This window comes from Rattus rattus, chromosome 4 (genome assembly GCF_011064425.1).
Source record: "Rattus rattus isolate New Zealand chromosome 4, Rrattus_CSIRO_v1, whole genome shotgun sequence".
Classification (NCBI taxonomy): domain Eukaryota; kingdom Metazoa; phylum Chordata; class Mammalia; order Rodentia; family Muridae; genus Rattus; species Rattus rattus.
The window spans coordinates 147,727,529-147,740,225 of NC_046157.1; the positions used below are offsets into that span (position 1 = coordinate 147,727,529).

Genomic DNA, 12,697 nt, shown 5'->3' on the forward strand with positions numbered 1-12,697 from the left:
CCACCTCTCCAGGACCCTGGAATGTGTGCTGTAGGCCAAACGGTGCCAGAGTCCTCAGACCTCCAGTCGTTCAGGCTGCTCTGTGAGGAGGCTGGTCTCATCTCAAGTCCACCGCAGCCCCAGCCTGCCTCAGTCCTTCGGAAGTTTGGCTGGGCTCCTCCCCCCCTCGCCCTAAAGCAGCACTTGATAGAGTGGGAATCAAACACACTGCGAACATGTCCTCTCTTTCCTCAGTTTTCCTGTAAAGCAAACCTGCCGTCCCTTGGATGTCCTCGGCTCCCCATCTGCCTTTCAAGGCAGAGCGCTTGTGTGAAGGGGAGAGGTGTGGAGAACAGAAATCCTAATAGTGTTCGCATTAACAGTAATCAAGTACTCCTGAGTGTGGGCTGATCTGGCTCATGCTACGTATTTTGCTGGAGGGGACTCTTCTTTGGCTGCTTTGAAACAAGGTCTGACTACGTTTCTGAAGCTGGCTGCAACTTACTGCAACCTACACGTCTCAGCACCCAAAGGCTAGGACCACAAACCCAGGTTAGGTAAGTATGATTTTGAGTGGCGTTCTGCCGATAAAGAAAATGAATTGAGAGGACTTAAACAGTTTGCCCAAATTCACACAGCTAAAGCAGTGGGGCCATCGCCAGCCCTGTCATGCCCACCACTGGGTATGCCTCTGTGCCCCATGGAAGCAGAAGAGCCAGCCATTTGTTTAGTTGATTCCAACCTCGGTACTGTCAAACATTGTGGTATCCACAGGCCCCCATGCTGACATCCCCACCGCAACTCCAACAGGTGACTTTTCCTCTTAGGGAGGATTGACAGTATTGAAACAGTCTCACCGTAACCCAGGCCAGCCTCAAACTCACACTGATCCCTCTGCCTCAGCTCCCAAATGGAAACCACAGGCTTGAACCTCTACATCAGATCCATCTATGCCTTATGCATATCCCAAAACTTGACTCAGAAACTGTTCAGTACCGGGGATATAGTTCAGTTGATAGAGTGCTGACCTAGCATGAGTGAATCCATGAGTTCTATATCCTGCCTGTAATGTGGCACAGTGTGGGAGAACCACCAGACTCTGTAACATAAAGCTAGAACTCGGGAGGTAGAGGAAAAAGGATCAGAAGTTCAAGGTGACACTCTACTATACAGGAGTTTGGGGCCAGCCCAAGCAACGTGAGACCCTGTCTCACAAGAGAAGTTGAGAAGTATTCAGGATGACTCCAGACTCAGGAAGACAAGGCTGGGTCAGTGAAGATTCTCAGGCCCCCAACCCTGCCTCCGTCTTATGCGCACACTCTCCTTTGGTGTGCCAGCATTAGTATCTAGCTGGTTGTGAGCTGCTGACTGGCGCGTTCAGGGTTTAAGATACCTAAAACGGCTCTATTAGCGCGGGGGAGGGGGTGTTGTGTAACAAACATTATTCATTAGCTGGAGCGTGTTTCCCAGTGAAGCTGGCAATCACAGCAAGAGGGTTCTCAGAGAGGTAAGGAAACACCACCCAGGTTTCATGATGTGGCTGACTGCTAGGGAAGGGTTCACTTACACAGGATGGGGGAGCCCTCGCAGCAAAAGCAGTCAGGATGTGCCACGTCCCTCCCCAGAGGCGGAGCCAAGACTGAGCGAGGTCCTCCAGCCTGGACTCCTCCATCCCTTCAGGAGCCCAGGCCAGGCCAGAGTCTGAGCAGGCAAACCTGGTTCCTGCTGTCCCCAGCATAGAAGCACCATGCACTCATTGACCAGGACACCGGGCATGGCCCCAAGACCTCCAAGAGTGGCTGCTGTGACTCTTTGATCCTCAGAGGAAGAGCTAGCAAGCACTACCTGTTCCTAACAGCCATGTGAGTAGCTACGTATCAACCTCTCCAGGCCTGACCCTGAAGAGGTCACTGCACTGGCTCAAGCCATTCAGGAGATATATATGGTCTGCATGCCATCAGGGCACGACCCCTGGATACTGGTCTTTACCTTTCTTGCTATTCTGAGGGAGACTGATGAGGGTCCAAAGGGTGGGAGCTCTAGTTCAAGCTAGGTCTTGGTAGTTTAATAAAAGCGGATGGTGTGGAGAGGAAGGGGAACAAACAAGGGGGCTACCGGAGATGGGAAGCTGGGCCTGAGCAGCAGGCTGTGGGGGAGCCTGACGATTGAGGCCAGTGGAGGGGGAAGCATCAGGAGAGCATCTTGCAGCCTAAGGTAACCATACAGCTGATGCTGGTCCCAGGACAGAGGGTGGAATCCTTCCGTATTGACTTTGATCCTAGCAACAGCAGATGCTCCTGTTGACAGGATCCAGGACCCCTCCCACTGTGGCCCGGGGCTGAGACCAGGCAGCCAAGTAAAAACAAGCAAGCTAGGGTCAGTCAGGAGGCTTTTCCTTATCTCCTGGTTTCAGCCTGTGTTTAGAAGTGAGGGGGTTCTTTGTCCTTAGCACCCCCAATTCCTTACCAAGCATCTCCCCACCCTTCCCTCCAGTTCACAGGAAGGACCTGTTGCTAGTGTGGAGCGGATGAGTCAAGTTTATGGGCTGGAAGTCCTACCCGGAGGCTGTTCACTGATCTGTAACAGGCTCCACGTGTAGACAGAGTGGGGGTGAGGGCACTCTGACTTCCCAGACCTGGCCTTTGGGAGCCTCTCACCCAGTGCCTGGCCAGCAACTGTCTTCTCTTGGCACCCTGATGTGGGCAGGCAAAGGCTGACAAATGCTTTGGGTAGGTCGCCTTCCAGTCTAAACAGACATAAACATGGCTGCCCGGGGGCTATAGGATGACTGAGATAGGTGAAGCCGCCTGTTGGGAACTGTAGTTATCGCCTGAAGCACAGCCTCTTCTAAGATACCACCAGAAGTGATTTTCCAAGAGAAACCAAATTTTCCTATGTAGTTTTTCTAAGTTGGCAACTGAGAAAATCTGTGTCAGAAAACAAGGGATGGCTCACAGTCTGAGTCCGCAGCCTCTACGATTAATGTGCTGTCCCCACCGGGGCAGTGGCTGCAGGACCAACCTAACTCTGGCCACTTCTCCATCCAGGCATGCTGGCTGCAGCTCCGGACCCTCCATGCGCCAAGACCCATGATGTCACACAACACCACTGAGCTGTCAGCCATTCCCAGAGGGGTTCAGGAGCTTTCCCTGGTCCTGGCAAGCCTCATCGTCATCGCCAACCTGCTCCTGGCCCTAGGCATTGTCCTGGACCGCCACTTACGCAGCCCACCTGCTGGCTGCTTCTTTCTAAGCCTACTACTAGCTGGGCTACTCACAGGGTTGGCACTGCCCACGCTGCCTGGGCTATGGAACAGGAGCCATCGGGGGTACTGGTCCTGCCTCCTTCTCCACTTGGCCCCCAACTTTTGTTTCCTCTCCCTGCTTGCCAATCTGCTGCTGGTGCATGGGGAACGCTACATGGCAGTGTTGCAGCCACTCCGGCCCCATGGGAGTGTGCGGCTAGCCCTGTTCCTCACCTGGATCAGCTCCCTGCTCTTTGCCAGCCTGCCTGCTCTGGGCTGGAACCACTGGAGTCCTGGTGCCAACTGCAGCTCCCAGGCTATCTTCCCAGCCCCCTACCTCTACCTCGAAGTCTACGGGCTCCTGCTGCCTGCTGTGGGGGCCACTGCCCTTCTCTCTGTCCGCGTGTTGGCCACTGCCCACCGCCAGCTGCGGGAGATCCGCAGACTGGAGCGGGCGGTGTGCCGTGATGCACCCTCAGCCCTAGCGAGGGCTCTCACCTGGAGGCAGGCTAGGGCACAGGCAGGAGCCACGCTGCTCTTTTTGCTGTGTTGGGGGCCCTACGTGGCCACATTGCTCCTGTCAGTCTTGGCCTATGAGCGGCGGCCACCACTAGGGCCTGTAACTCTGTTATCTCTCATCTCATTGGGCAGCACCAGTGCTGCAGTTGTGCCTGTGGCCATGGGTCTGGGTGATCAGCGCTACACGGCCCCCTGGAGGACAGCTGCCCAAAGGTGGCTACAAGTGCTTCGAGGAAGACCCAAGAGGGACAATCCAGGCCCCAGCACTGCCTATCACTCCAGTAGCCAATGCAGCATTGACTTGGACTTGAATTAGGGAAACAGTAGCTACTGCTGCGTCCCAGGACACACATCTATCTCATAGCGCCCCACTTCTTTGGCTTGGAGCCCTTGCTCCATGAGACCTCACCCAGACCAAATAAATCTCTGGCCGCCACTGCAGGTTATCTCCTTCCACATCTCCGGACTCCCCTAGAAGGACCCAGAGATAGACTCAGCTACCTCCTGTCCAGCCAACACAAAATGCACACAGACACTGCCAACGGGAAGTATATTTTATTTACATTTTTAAAATCTGTAACTAGTCTCTCTTCCTCCTTTCCTTTCCCAGAGACTTGGGAAGGGAAAGAACGGGAACCTCAAAGACCTACCCCCAACATACAAAGACGCACCCCATGGCTCACACCAGCGAATCAAAGTGAAAGAGACATGGCCTCCTAAAAGGCCCCAGGGCTGGACAGGGGAGGGCAGGCCTGGCAAGGTGGGTCTCCAGGGAAGAAAAGGACAAGGAGTAGGCAGGTCAGCTGAAGGGGTTGGAAAGCAGTCCAATGTTCTCCCCTCCTCTTCCCTCTGCACCCACACCTCTGCTGGGGGGGGCAGGGGTCCCTTTATCCCCCCTCAACACCAGACACCATGCCAGAGGCTGCAGCCGTTAACGGTCAGGTCTCTGGACACAAAATACTTTTGCTTTGTGGTCTCCTGAGGTGGTCACCACCAGGGAAGCATCTCTGTAGACAGAACACAGGGGTCAAAAGATGGAGGAACCTGAGGCCCAGGGCCAGCCCACTCCCCAGGGCCCCGAAGCAGCTGCTCCAGCATCACCTCTATTATAGGTCACTGGCTGAGTCTGCACCTGGCTCTCACGCCCTTCTCCCAAAGCCAGGGAGCTGATTCAAGTATGCCCACGCAAACTGCAGAGTCAGTGAAGGAAACCCCTAACACGGGAGGCGCGCAGACCCAGTAGGACAGGCTCATTCTCAACCTCATGCCCCACAATGGCTGGGACAGGGTTGGATTCTAGGACCGTCTGTCACTGCACAGGTGGCCCACATGCCTCTGTCATAGGATGCACCCAGGCATTGGGTCTCATTTCCCTTAGGAATCCCTTCCCATTCCACCAGGGACCTGTGCTACCTCATGCTAGATCCACTTTCTAGAGCTGCCAGCCCACAATGCTTACTTGCTGAGGGCAAAGTCCAGGATCTCAGCAGTGTGGCCCCGGTAGTCAGTAAGCAGGCGGCCAGTCCGGGCATCCCAGAGACGTACAACACCGTCCAGGCTACAGGTGTACACCACAGCAGTGCCAGCCTCCCACAGCAGCTGAACAATGCCCGACTGTCCGGAATGTGACACAGTAACGGAGTAAGGCAGAAGTTAGGAGAGAGAAGACCCCATCCCCACTCTCAGAGTGGTCACAGAGGACAGGCTGCCCTTTAGCTAGCACAGCAGCCCAATGTGTAGGAAAAAGGCCCAGACATCATACCTGGTGTTGACATTGGTGCCGGAGTGTCTGTGTAGACAGGTCATAGATGGCCAAGGTTCCATCCAGATAGCCAACAGCGGCCAGAGGCATGCTGGGAAGCAGGTGACACAAAGAAGGCTCTTGAGGTCCTAGATTCATACACCTTCCCTCCTCCCTGGTCCCAATATGTGGATCCCTCCTCAAAACCACCTCCTCCCTCTGTTTCTTGGGTCTCCAGGCCAAGGCTCTGCTCACACTCACACACTGCAGAAGCCCAAGGACTCCACGGAGTTGGACTCACTCTCCTCCCCCTCTCCCAGGCTGGGCTGGGAGGCGACTGTCTCAGGTCTGAACACACCCACCACCTATAGGTAAGAGAAGAGGCTCACAGACCTGGGCAAAGAGAAGGACAGGGAGGGGCAGAAGGTTTAGACAGAAGCCTAAGCTACTTACCTTGCCAGTGGTGGCACTGACCAGCTTGGCCTGACAGTCCACGGAACCAGTCAGGATTAGGCTGCCATCCTGGTTGGTGGCAACACAGGTCAGAGGGCCCTGATGACCCTCAGTCCCTAGAACAGAGCAGGTTTACCAAGGTTCCGACTCCTGTACCTGGCTCTCAGGCTCCTCCCTCCAAGCCAAGGAAAACACCCCCACCACCACCTCTCATACCTTTCAGTACATGGATGGGGTTTCCTTGCTTGAGGTCCCAAATCCTGATGGTACCATCTTCATACCCTACCACAGCTCTCTTTCCTAAGGACCAAGGCATGGATAACCAGAGGACAAAGGACACTCAGACACACCAAGAAAAGAATTAACAGGAAGGATAGACTAGGGGGTCTCCAAATTCCCCCTGGAGTCACAACCAAGACCTAGTGTAGGGCAGGAGACTGGGATGACTAAAGTACCCCCAGTCACTGGAGCCACCTCTCTCCCCAGGAAGAGGCGATTGCTCTCACCATCAGGGAGGACGCGGCCACAGGTTGCAGGGCAGTTGGGGCCCTGGAAGGTCTTACAGTCACCATTTGGTACCTTCCACATCCAAGTGTTGCCGTCAGCTGTGCCCGCCAACAGAACAGGGGCCCGAGGGTGCCACTCCATCCACTGGTCAGAGAGGGAGGATCAGCAAGTAAGGCCTGCTACCCAGCCTACCTAAGAGTCCATGAACCTTATCCAAAGTGTGACCTTCTAAGGTCAGCAAGAACTTTACAGATAAACAGATACATTGTTAGACCAGGGGTGCTGTGGCTCAAGGCAAACTTCTCCAGTATACAGAGGGCTATACCTGCCACCATCCCTCCCAGAAGCCCTCATTCTCACTTAAGGTCCCACAGAGTTGAGACCCACTCCAAGGGTCTCACCTCCAGGTCTCCTGCTTCAAAGGACCAGACTTCTTCCTTGGTCTCTACCTGCCATACTTTCAAAAGACCACTCATGTCCCCTGTGGCCACTAGGGTGGAATCATGACTGAAACCAGCACATGTCACAGAGTCTTTGTGGCCTGCAAAGAGAAGTAGGCAGTTTTGGACTCAAATTTGCCAAAGAGATGTAACAAATTCAAGGCTAGCCTTGGCTACATCCAAGACCAACCCAACTATAGAACCTTAAAAAAGAAAAAGTGGTAGGAGAAGAACATTAAAAAAATATCTAAATGATGGGGACACGTGACCCATGCGCTAGTCACCTTTTAAAAGCAATTAAGCAGAAAAAAAAGGTAGGAGGACCTCAGCAAACAAGGGGTCAAACTTGCTGCAGCTCCAGGGACCAGACACTCCAGGTTTCCAAGACCAGATACTATTGGCCCCACTATGAAGCAACCAGAGCCTGTTTTCTCTGGGCCTCTGCCTACTCCTGCACCAGCACCGTGCTAATCTTAGCCAGCCTCCCTTGGCCCATTAGCGTTTCCTGTCCGAATGCCTACCAAACTTCTATTGCAGGTCCCTGGACTCAGTACAAGACAGAGGCTAGAAAACAGCTGCTGGGTGTTCACATGGGTCACCTGCCAAGATGTCCAAAGGAACACAACAACCCCAGCCTCTCACCTGCACACTCAAAGAGGAGCTCCCCGTCGCTGAGCCTCCACACAAAGGCTTTGTCGTCTTCACCCCCCGTCACTGCCAAGGTGTTGGTTTTGGGGTCCAGGCTCACACAAAACACAGATGCTGTCCCAAGACACAGTCCATAAGAAAGGGCTCTCACCTAGAGTTCGGCCTTTCAGAACCTTCAGGAAACACATTCCCTTTCCCCAAAGCCACAGTTATTCTCTCCTGGGAAGCCTGCATCCAGTTCTTGTCTGGAGCATCAGACTGTTAAGAGAAATCTTTCCCAAGCCCACAAAGCTCCAAGTCCTCCTCCAGAGCATATCCCACTGCTGTTCTGTTCCCCTTAGTCTGTACTCTGAGGTGCAAGCCAAGAGGTGGCTCTATGGTCACAGCTGACAGCACAGGCCATACCAGGCTGAGTAGGAATTAAGTTATGAGCGCTTCACGAGGCTAGCATCTGAGGTTATTGGTAATGCTTCTTTTCGAGTGTAAACTGCCTTTAATTTCCACTTGGGTTACTTCCATTCACTTTCATCCAAGATAACTTTTTTTTTTTTTTTTTTAAAGAACACCAAGATTCAGAAAGCTAACTAAGGTAACAGACTGCTAAACAGCAGAGGTACGATTTGAACCCAGGGGTCTCACTTAACTCCAGTGCCTTTTTGGCCCTTCCTTTGAATATCCTGCAGGCCAAAGTAGGTGGCTTTCACTTTTGTCTCTCATAATAACCTCCCTAGGGCCAATGGGCCATACTCAAAGGCCCATCTGCACTGATCTGAGGTGATCCCTTCAAAGGCCTACCTGAGTGCAATGCAAAGGTGACCTCACTGTCATCGGGGCCCTCCATGCTACCGACCACCCCTTCTTGGGGTTCCAGGACCCAGCCCTCGTCATTGCCCTCTTCTTCTTCTTCCTCTTCCTCAAAGTCCACGTCTTCCATCTCCTGGGCCAGATCATCTGCTTTGGGAGAAGCGTTAAAAGATGGAGCTCGAAAAGATAGAGAAGGAATGGGGTAAGGGTTGAAGAATGAAAAAGGTGACGCTAGGGTGGGTCATGTGGCCAAGGGTTAAGGTGTTGTCCCACACGTACCGAGCAGGAAGAGAGCACTTGGGGGGCGGGGAGGGAGAGAGAGGCTAGGTCTGAAGACCCGGTGTTGGCCAGCGACCGTGTAGGAAGAGAGGACAGAGGGCATGATGGGAAGGGGGTGTGTGAGGGGAAGGGCCAGGGGAGGCGTCAGGGAACCCCCACCCAGCCAGGCCTAGAAACTAAATGTGGGGGGTAGGGAAGGAGGTCTGGGAGAGAAATGTCGGTAGGAACGACCGGTAGGGATGGGGGGAGGGGGAACTGGGGAGAAGCAGGGGTCAGAGGCCAGGGGTGAGTGCCTCCTGTCCCGTGGCCTCAGGAGCGTCAGTTCTCACCCGGGTCCGGCGGGCCTGGATCCAGCTCTACCACCTCAATGATCTCTTCATCTCCGTGAAAGCTCAGAGTCTCCAGAGGCGGGGTGTCAGCGGCCGCTCCGCTCTCCGATTCGGACTCCATGCGGCGAAACCTACCGATCCACTTCTCTGGGCCCAAACGCCTCCCAGAGTCAGCTCTGCGCGACGACGCGGAACTCGAGCCCCTCCTCCCGGGAGGAAGTAGGCGTAGGTGACTCCCAGACGAAAGAGCGACGGCATCCGGGCCAATAGCAACAGAGGTGGACTAACAGAGACGCCAATCATAAGGCAGAACTAGGATGACCAGGCCGGGGCGTGGCGGGAGAGTCCAAGCTCCACCCTACACGACTCCGCCCCCGGCTGGAGGGAAACAAGCGAGCGTGCGCGCCTCCGGCGTCTCCTGGGAGGAGTAGTTCTCCCGGGCCCGCTATGCGGACTTCTGGGAAATGTAGTTTCGACTCTGTAGGCAGGACGGAAGGCGCGGGGGAGGCCCCTTACGCAAACTACAATTCCCGACGGGGAGCGCAGTGAAGGGGGGTGGGACCCGAACATGGCGGCGGTGGTAGCTGCTACGGCGCTGAAGGGCCGGGGGGCGAGAAATGCCCGCGTCCTCCGGGGTAAGGAGAGGGACCCTGGGGAGGGCAGGGCTTTAAAAGATTCCGTTTCCCTTACATCCTACCCAGCGCGACAGCAGGAAGTCAGGCTGCCAATTGCTGCCCACATCTCTCTTTAAGATCTTAAGAGAGTCTGGGGGTGAAAAGATGCTCTAGAGGTCATCCAGTCTAACCCCTGCGTTTAGGTCGCGCGGCATGTCTAGGGTCTTATTGCTAGAGAGAGTACCAGAGACATCTTTCGACTCCCGCGTCCCAGGGGTTTCACACTCACCGCAGTGCAGAGGAAAGAGCCCTAGGCTTCTGGAGGTTTGAGTTCTAGCACTGAGTAATTAGCGGTTTGACCTTGTGCGAAGCAGCTCGTCTCTCCGGGCTTCAGCTTCCTCTTCGACGGGATGGAGTTAGTTATCCTTTAGGATAGCTAAGCTGCAGTTTTAAAACAGTTCCCCGAATTTCCTTCATACGTATGTCTCCGGTGAGTTCCTCTGCAGTCCTTCCCAACCTGTCTTCTGAGTAAAACAGCAGCGAAGCTCACTGCCTTGGCACCAGGGTGAGGAGTCCGCAGTGACGTGGAAGTAGCTTCCAAAGGTGTCACCCGATGGCGATTTTCCCATTTCTCTTTAGATTCTTCACAGCACTTATTACTCCAAACTGCAGTCACTCCCCTTCCTCAAATCTCAGCCCCTCTAACCCTCCCTCATCCCCCATACTGACCTACCGTACTTTTATTCACAGGGATCCTCTCTGGAGCGACAGCTAACAAGGCTTCCCAGAACAGGACCAGAGCACTGCAGAGCCACAGCTCACCAGAATGCAAGGAGGAGCCTGAGCCCCTCTCCCCTGAGCTAGAATACATTCCCAGAAAGAGGGGCAAGAACCCCATGAAAGCTGTGGGACTAGCCTGGTGAGTTTTAACTGCCCCTTTGCCTACCAGTGGGGAGTGTACTGAAAGGTGTTGGAACCTAGAAACTTCTCCAAGTTGCAAGGGCAGAGCTGAATCCAAGGGAAGGAAATTGCTGGATTCAAGGGATGGAATCTCAGAAGAATGGGCTGAGGTGAGGGTGGAATAATATGTAAAATTGGGGGACAGTGGCTTTTCTTTGGAGCAAATTGAGCCGATCTGATTTGGAGTCATTGGATTCATCCTTCCCTTTGGGAGCAGGGGTAACATTCCAATCCCAGTAATTAAAATAGTGTCAGATTGTGTTGTATAGAAGCTAGAATCGTTTCTGTGAGTTCTGTGGTTCTGATTCTGGTTTTAATACATATTACTGATTATCAATCACTAAAGTAAAAGAAAGGGAAATTAACATTTTTTCCAGCAAATGTCTGAGGTATGACAGTACTGTGCCATATAATGTTTTAAGCTTTCTGAGGTAAACATTGCACTTCCATCTTGCCAAGCAGGGAACTGAGGCTCCCAGCTGCAATTGTCACCAGCTCTTGTGGCTTCCTGTTCTTTGGCGCTTGCCAAGGCCCTCTTTTAGTAGTAGTTACTCTGCTTGAGAGTTGGTTGACGTACCTTAGTGGTTGTGCACATGCTTAACATCTTTGAAGCCCTAAGTTCGATTTGCAGCACCGTAAAGAAAAATAGAGGGGTCTGGCAAGGGACACAAGACAGTATATGCAGAGAGGTCCTTTGCTAACTCAGAGCAAGCCTGGGCTGCTTAGGCTATCACACAGAAGCATTCAGCACAAGAGGCTCATATCAGCCATAAGAGGACAGATGAAGAGGTAGGTAGGACCACAGTGGGCTTTTAGTGCCCTGCCTTAGGAGTTTGGAGTTGGCCAGGATATAATAGAGAACTATTATGGTTGTCCAAAGCAGGCAGCAGGAGGAGGCTCTGATTTGTGGGTTCCCTCCAGCACTCAGCACAAAGGACAGGTAGATGTAATATGCCTCACCACGGCATTTGTACAAGTGGCAAAGCTGGACTAATTCTTCTAGCACCTCTGGCTCAGTCCCAGTCCCTGCCCAAACCCAGTGCACATCTCCCCATCCCTAGGGCCATCGGCTTCCCCTGTGGTATCCTCTTCTTCGTCCTCACCAAGCAGGAAGTGGACAAGGACCGCTTGAAGCAGATGAAGGCTCGTCAGAACATGCGGGTGTCCAACACGGGCGAGTATGAGAGCCAGAGGTTCAGGGCTTCACCCCAACAAGCCCAGTTCCCTGAAGTTGGGTCTGGAGTACAGACCTGAGTAAGGATCATTGCAACCTTGTGCTAGACTTTATTGACTGTTGTGTAGCCAACTGTGTTCATTGCTCCTGAGGCCCACCAGAGGGCGCATGATGCCCAAGCCGCTGCCAGCACCCACCTCTTCTTCCACATGGTAGGAGTCAAATGCAAATAAAGTTATTAAGTCCTGGCGTGGAAGGGAAGCAAGGCTGAATTTGTAAGCCCCGGGGAGGGGAAGGACAAAGTGGAACTAGCTGCTCATCCCTGTTCCCTCACAGAAGACTTGTCTTCCCAGGAAGGTGGAGTAACCACAGCAAACCTAGGAACAGGCTCTGGAGACCCACGTCTTAAGAGTCACTGGTTAGGAGGGTAGCTAGCCATCCAGCTTAAAATTAGTTAAAAGTAGTCAGGCATAGACATCTTTTATCTCAGGAAACAGAGGCATGTGGATCTCTGGGTTTGAGGCCAGGGTTCCAAGACAGCCAGAGCAAAATAATAAAGAGGCCTTACCTCAAAAATCAAATGTAGCACTCAGGGTGTGGAAGAAAAAAAATTTTTAAAAAGTGCATCTAATTATGTCAGCCTCTCTGGGCCTCCTCTGTAAGAGAAACTAGTTTCCAAGAGATTCTAAACCCACGGTCCAGCCCCTTTCCTGTCTGGGGAAAAAATGATAAAGACAGAGCTTCATGGGCAAGTTAGAGCTAGGGAGCTTTTACAGAGGCCTCATGACGTTGAAGTGGTCCAGCAGTGGTCAAGAACCCTCTCTGGATCCAGTACTGCAGGTGTGAGCTCCTTTCCCTAGCCAACTTTTGTCATTTTAGTAGCCTGTCTCAGCCATCACCAAGAACTGGTCCAAGAAAATCTGCTTGGTCCACAGAATGTTTTCCAGCCTGAGATCAGAGGAAGTGACACTTGGCCAAAGCCACCACCTTACAGTTAGGAAAGCCA

At 53.3% G+C, this 12,697-nt stretch overlaps 3 protein-coding genes across 5 annotated transcripts in view; 2 read left to right on the plus strand and 1 right to left on the minus strand.

Moving 5' to 3' along the window:
- Positions 1 to 1,576: 1,576 nt before the first annotated feature.
- Positions 1,577 to 4,086, plus strand: Gpbar1 (G protein-coupled bile acid receptor 1). The gene is made up of 2 exons (XM_032899579.1): positions 1,577 to 1,841; positions 3,027 to 4,086. Exon 2 carries the CDS (start codon positions 3,069 to 3,071, stop codon positions 4,056 to 4,058), a length of 990 nt encoding a protein of 329 aa, XP_032755470.1. The 5' UTR covers positions 1,577 to 1,841; positions 3,027 to 3,068; the 3' UTR covers positions 4,059 to 4,086.
- A 192-nt stretch (positions 4,087 to 4,278) lies between these two features.
- On the minus strand, positions 4,279 to 10,065 carry Aamp (angio associated migratory cell protein). Of its 2 annotated transcripts, none has more exons than XM_032901331.1 (11): positions 8,944 to 10,065; positions 8,327 to 8,482; positions 7,526 to 7,645; positions 6,845 to 6,984; positions 6,443 to 6,587; positions 6,153 to 6,236; positions 5,937 to 6,052; positions 5,745 to 5,848; positions 5,505 to 5,595; positions 5,202 to 5,356; positions 4,279 to 4,749 (listed from the first exon to the last, which is right to left on the minus strand). In XM_032901331.1, the coding sequence occupies exons 1-11, from the start codon at positions 9,062 to 9,064 to the stop codon at positions 4,674 to 4,676; spliced, it is 1,308 nt and encodes a 435-aa protein (XP_032757222.1). In that variant the 5' UTR covers positions 9,065 to 10,065; the 3' UTR covers positions 4,279 to 4,673. The 2 variants fall into 2 exon arrangements, with proteins under 2 accessions (XP_032757222.1, XP_032757221.1); XM_032901330.1 differs by having other exon boundaries at positions 8,327 to 8,485; positions 8,944 to 9,091.
- Pnkd (PNKD metallo-beta-lactamase domain containing) overlaps positions 9,495 to 12,697 on the plus strand; it is a 68,886-nt gene continuing 65,683 nt past the window's right edge. Inside the window, exons 1-3 of one of the 2 annotated variants that reach the window (XM_032901334.1) lie at positions 9,495 to 9,578; positions 10,308 to 10,476; positions 11,579 to 11,952. In XM_032901334.1, the coding sequence (XP_032757225.1) occupies positions 9,512 to 9,578; positions 10,308 to 10,476; positions 11,579 to 11,771 (429 nt within the window). In that variant the 5' untranslated portion in view covers positions 9,495 to 9,511 and the 3' untranslated portion in view covers positions 11,772 to 11,952. Of the gene's footprint in view, positions 9,579 to 10,307; positions 10,477 to 11,578; positions 11,953 to 12,697 lie in introns of those variants that run through there. The other variant, XM_032901332.1, reaches the window with a different exon arrangement.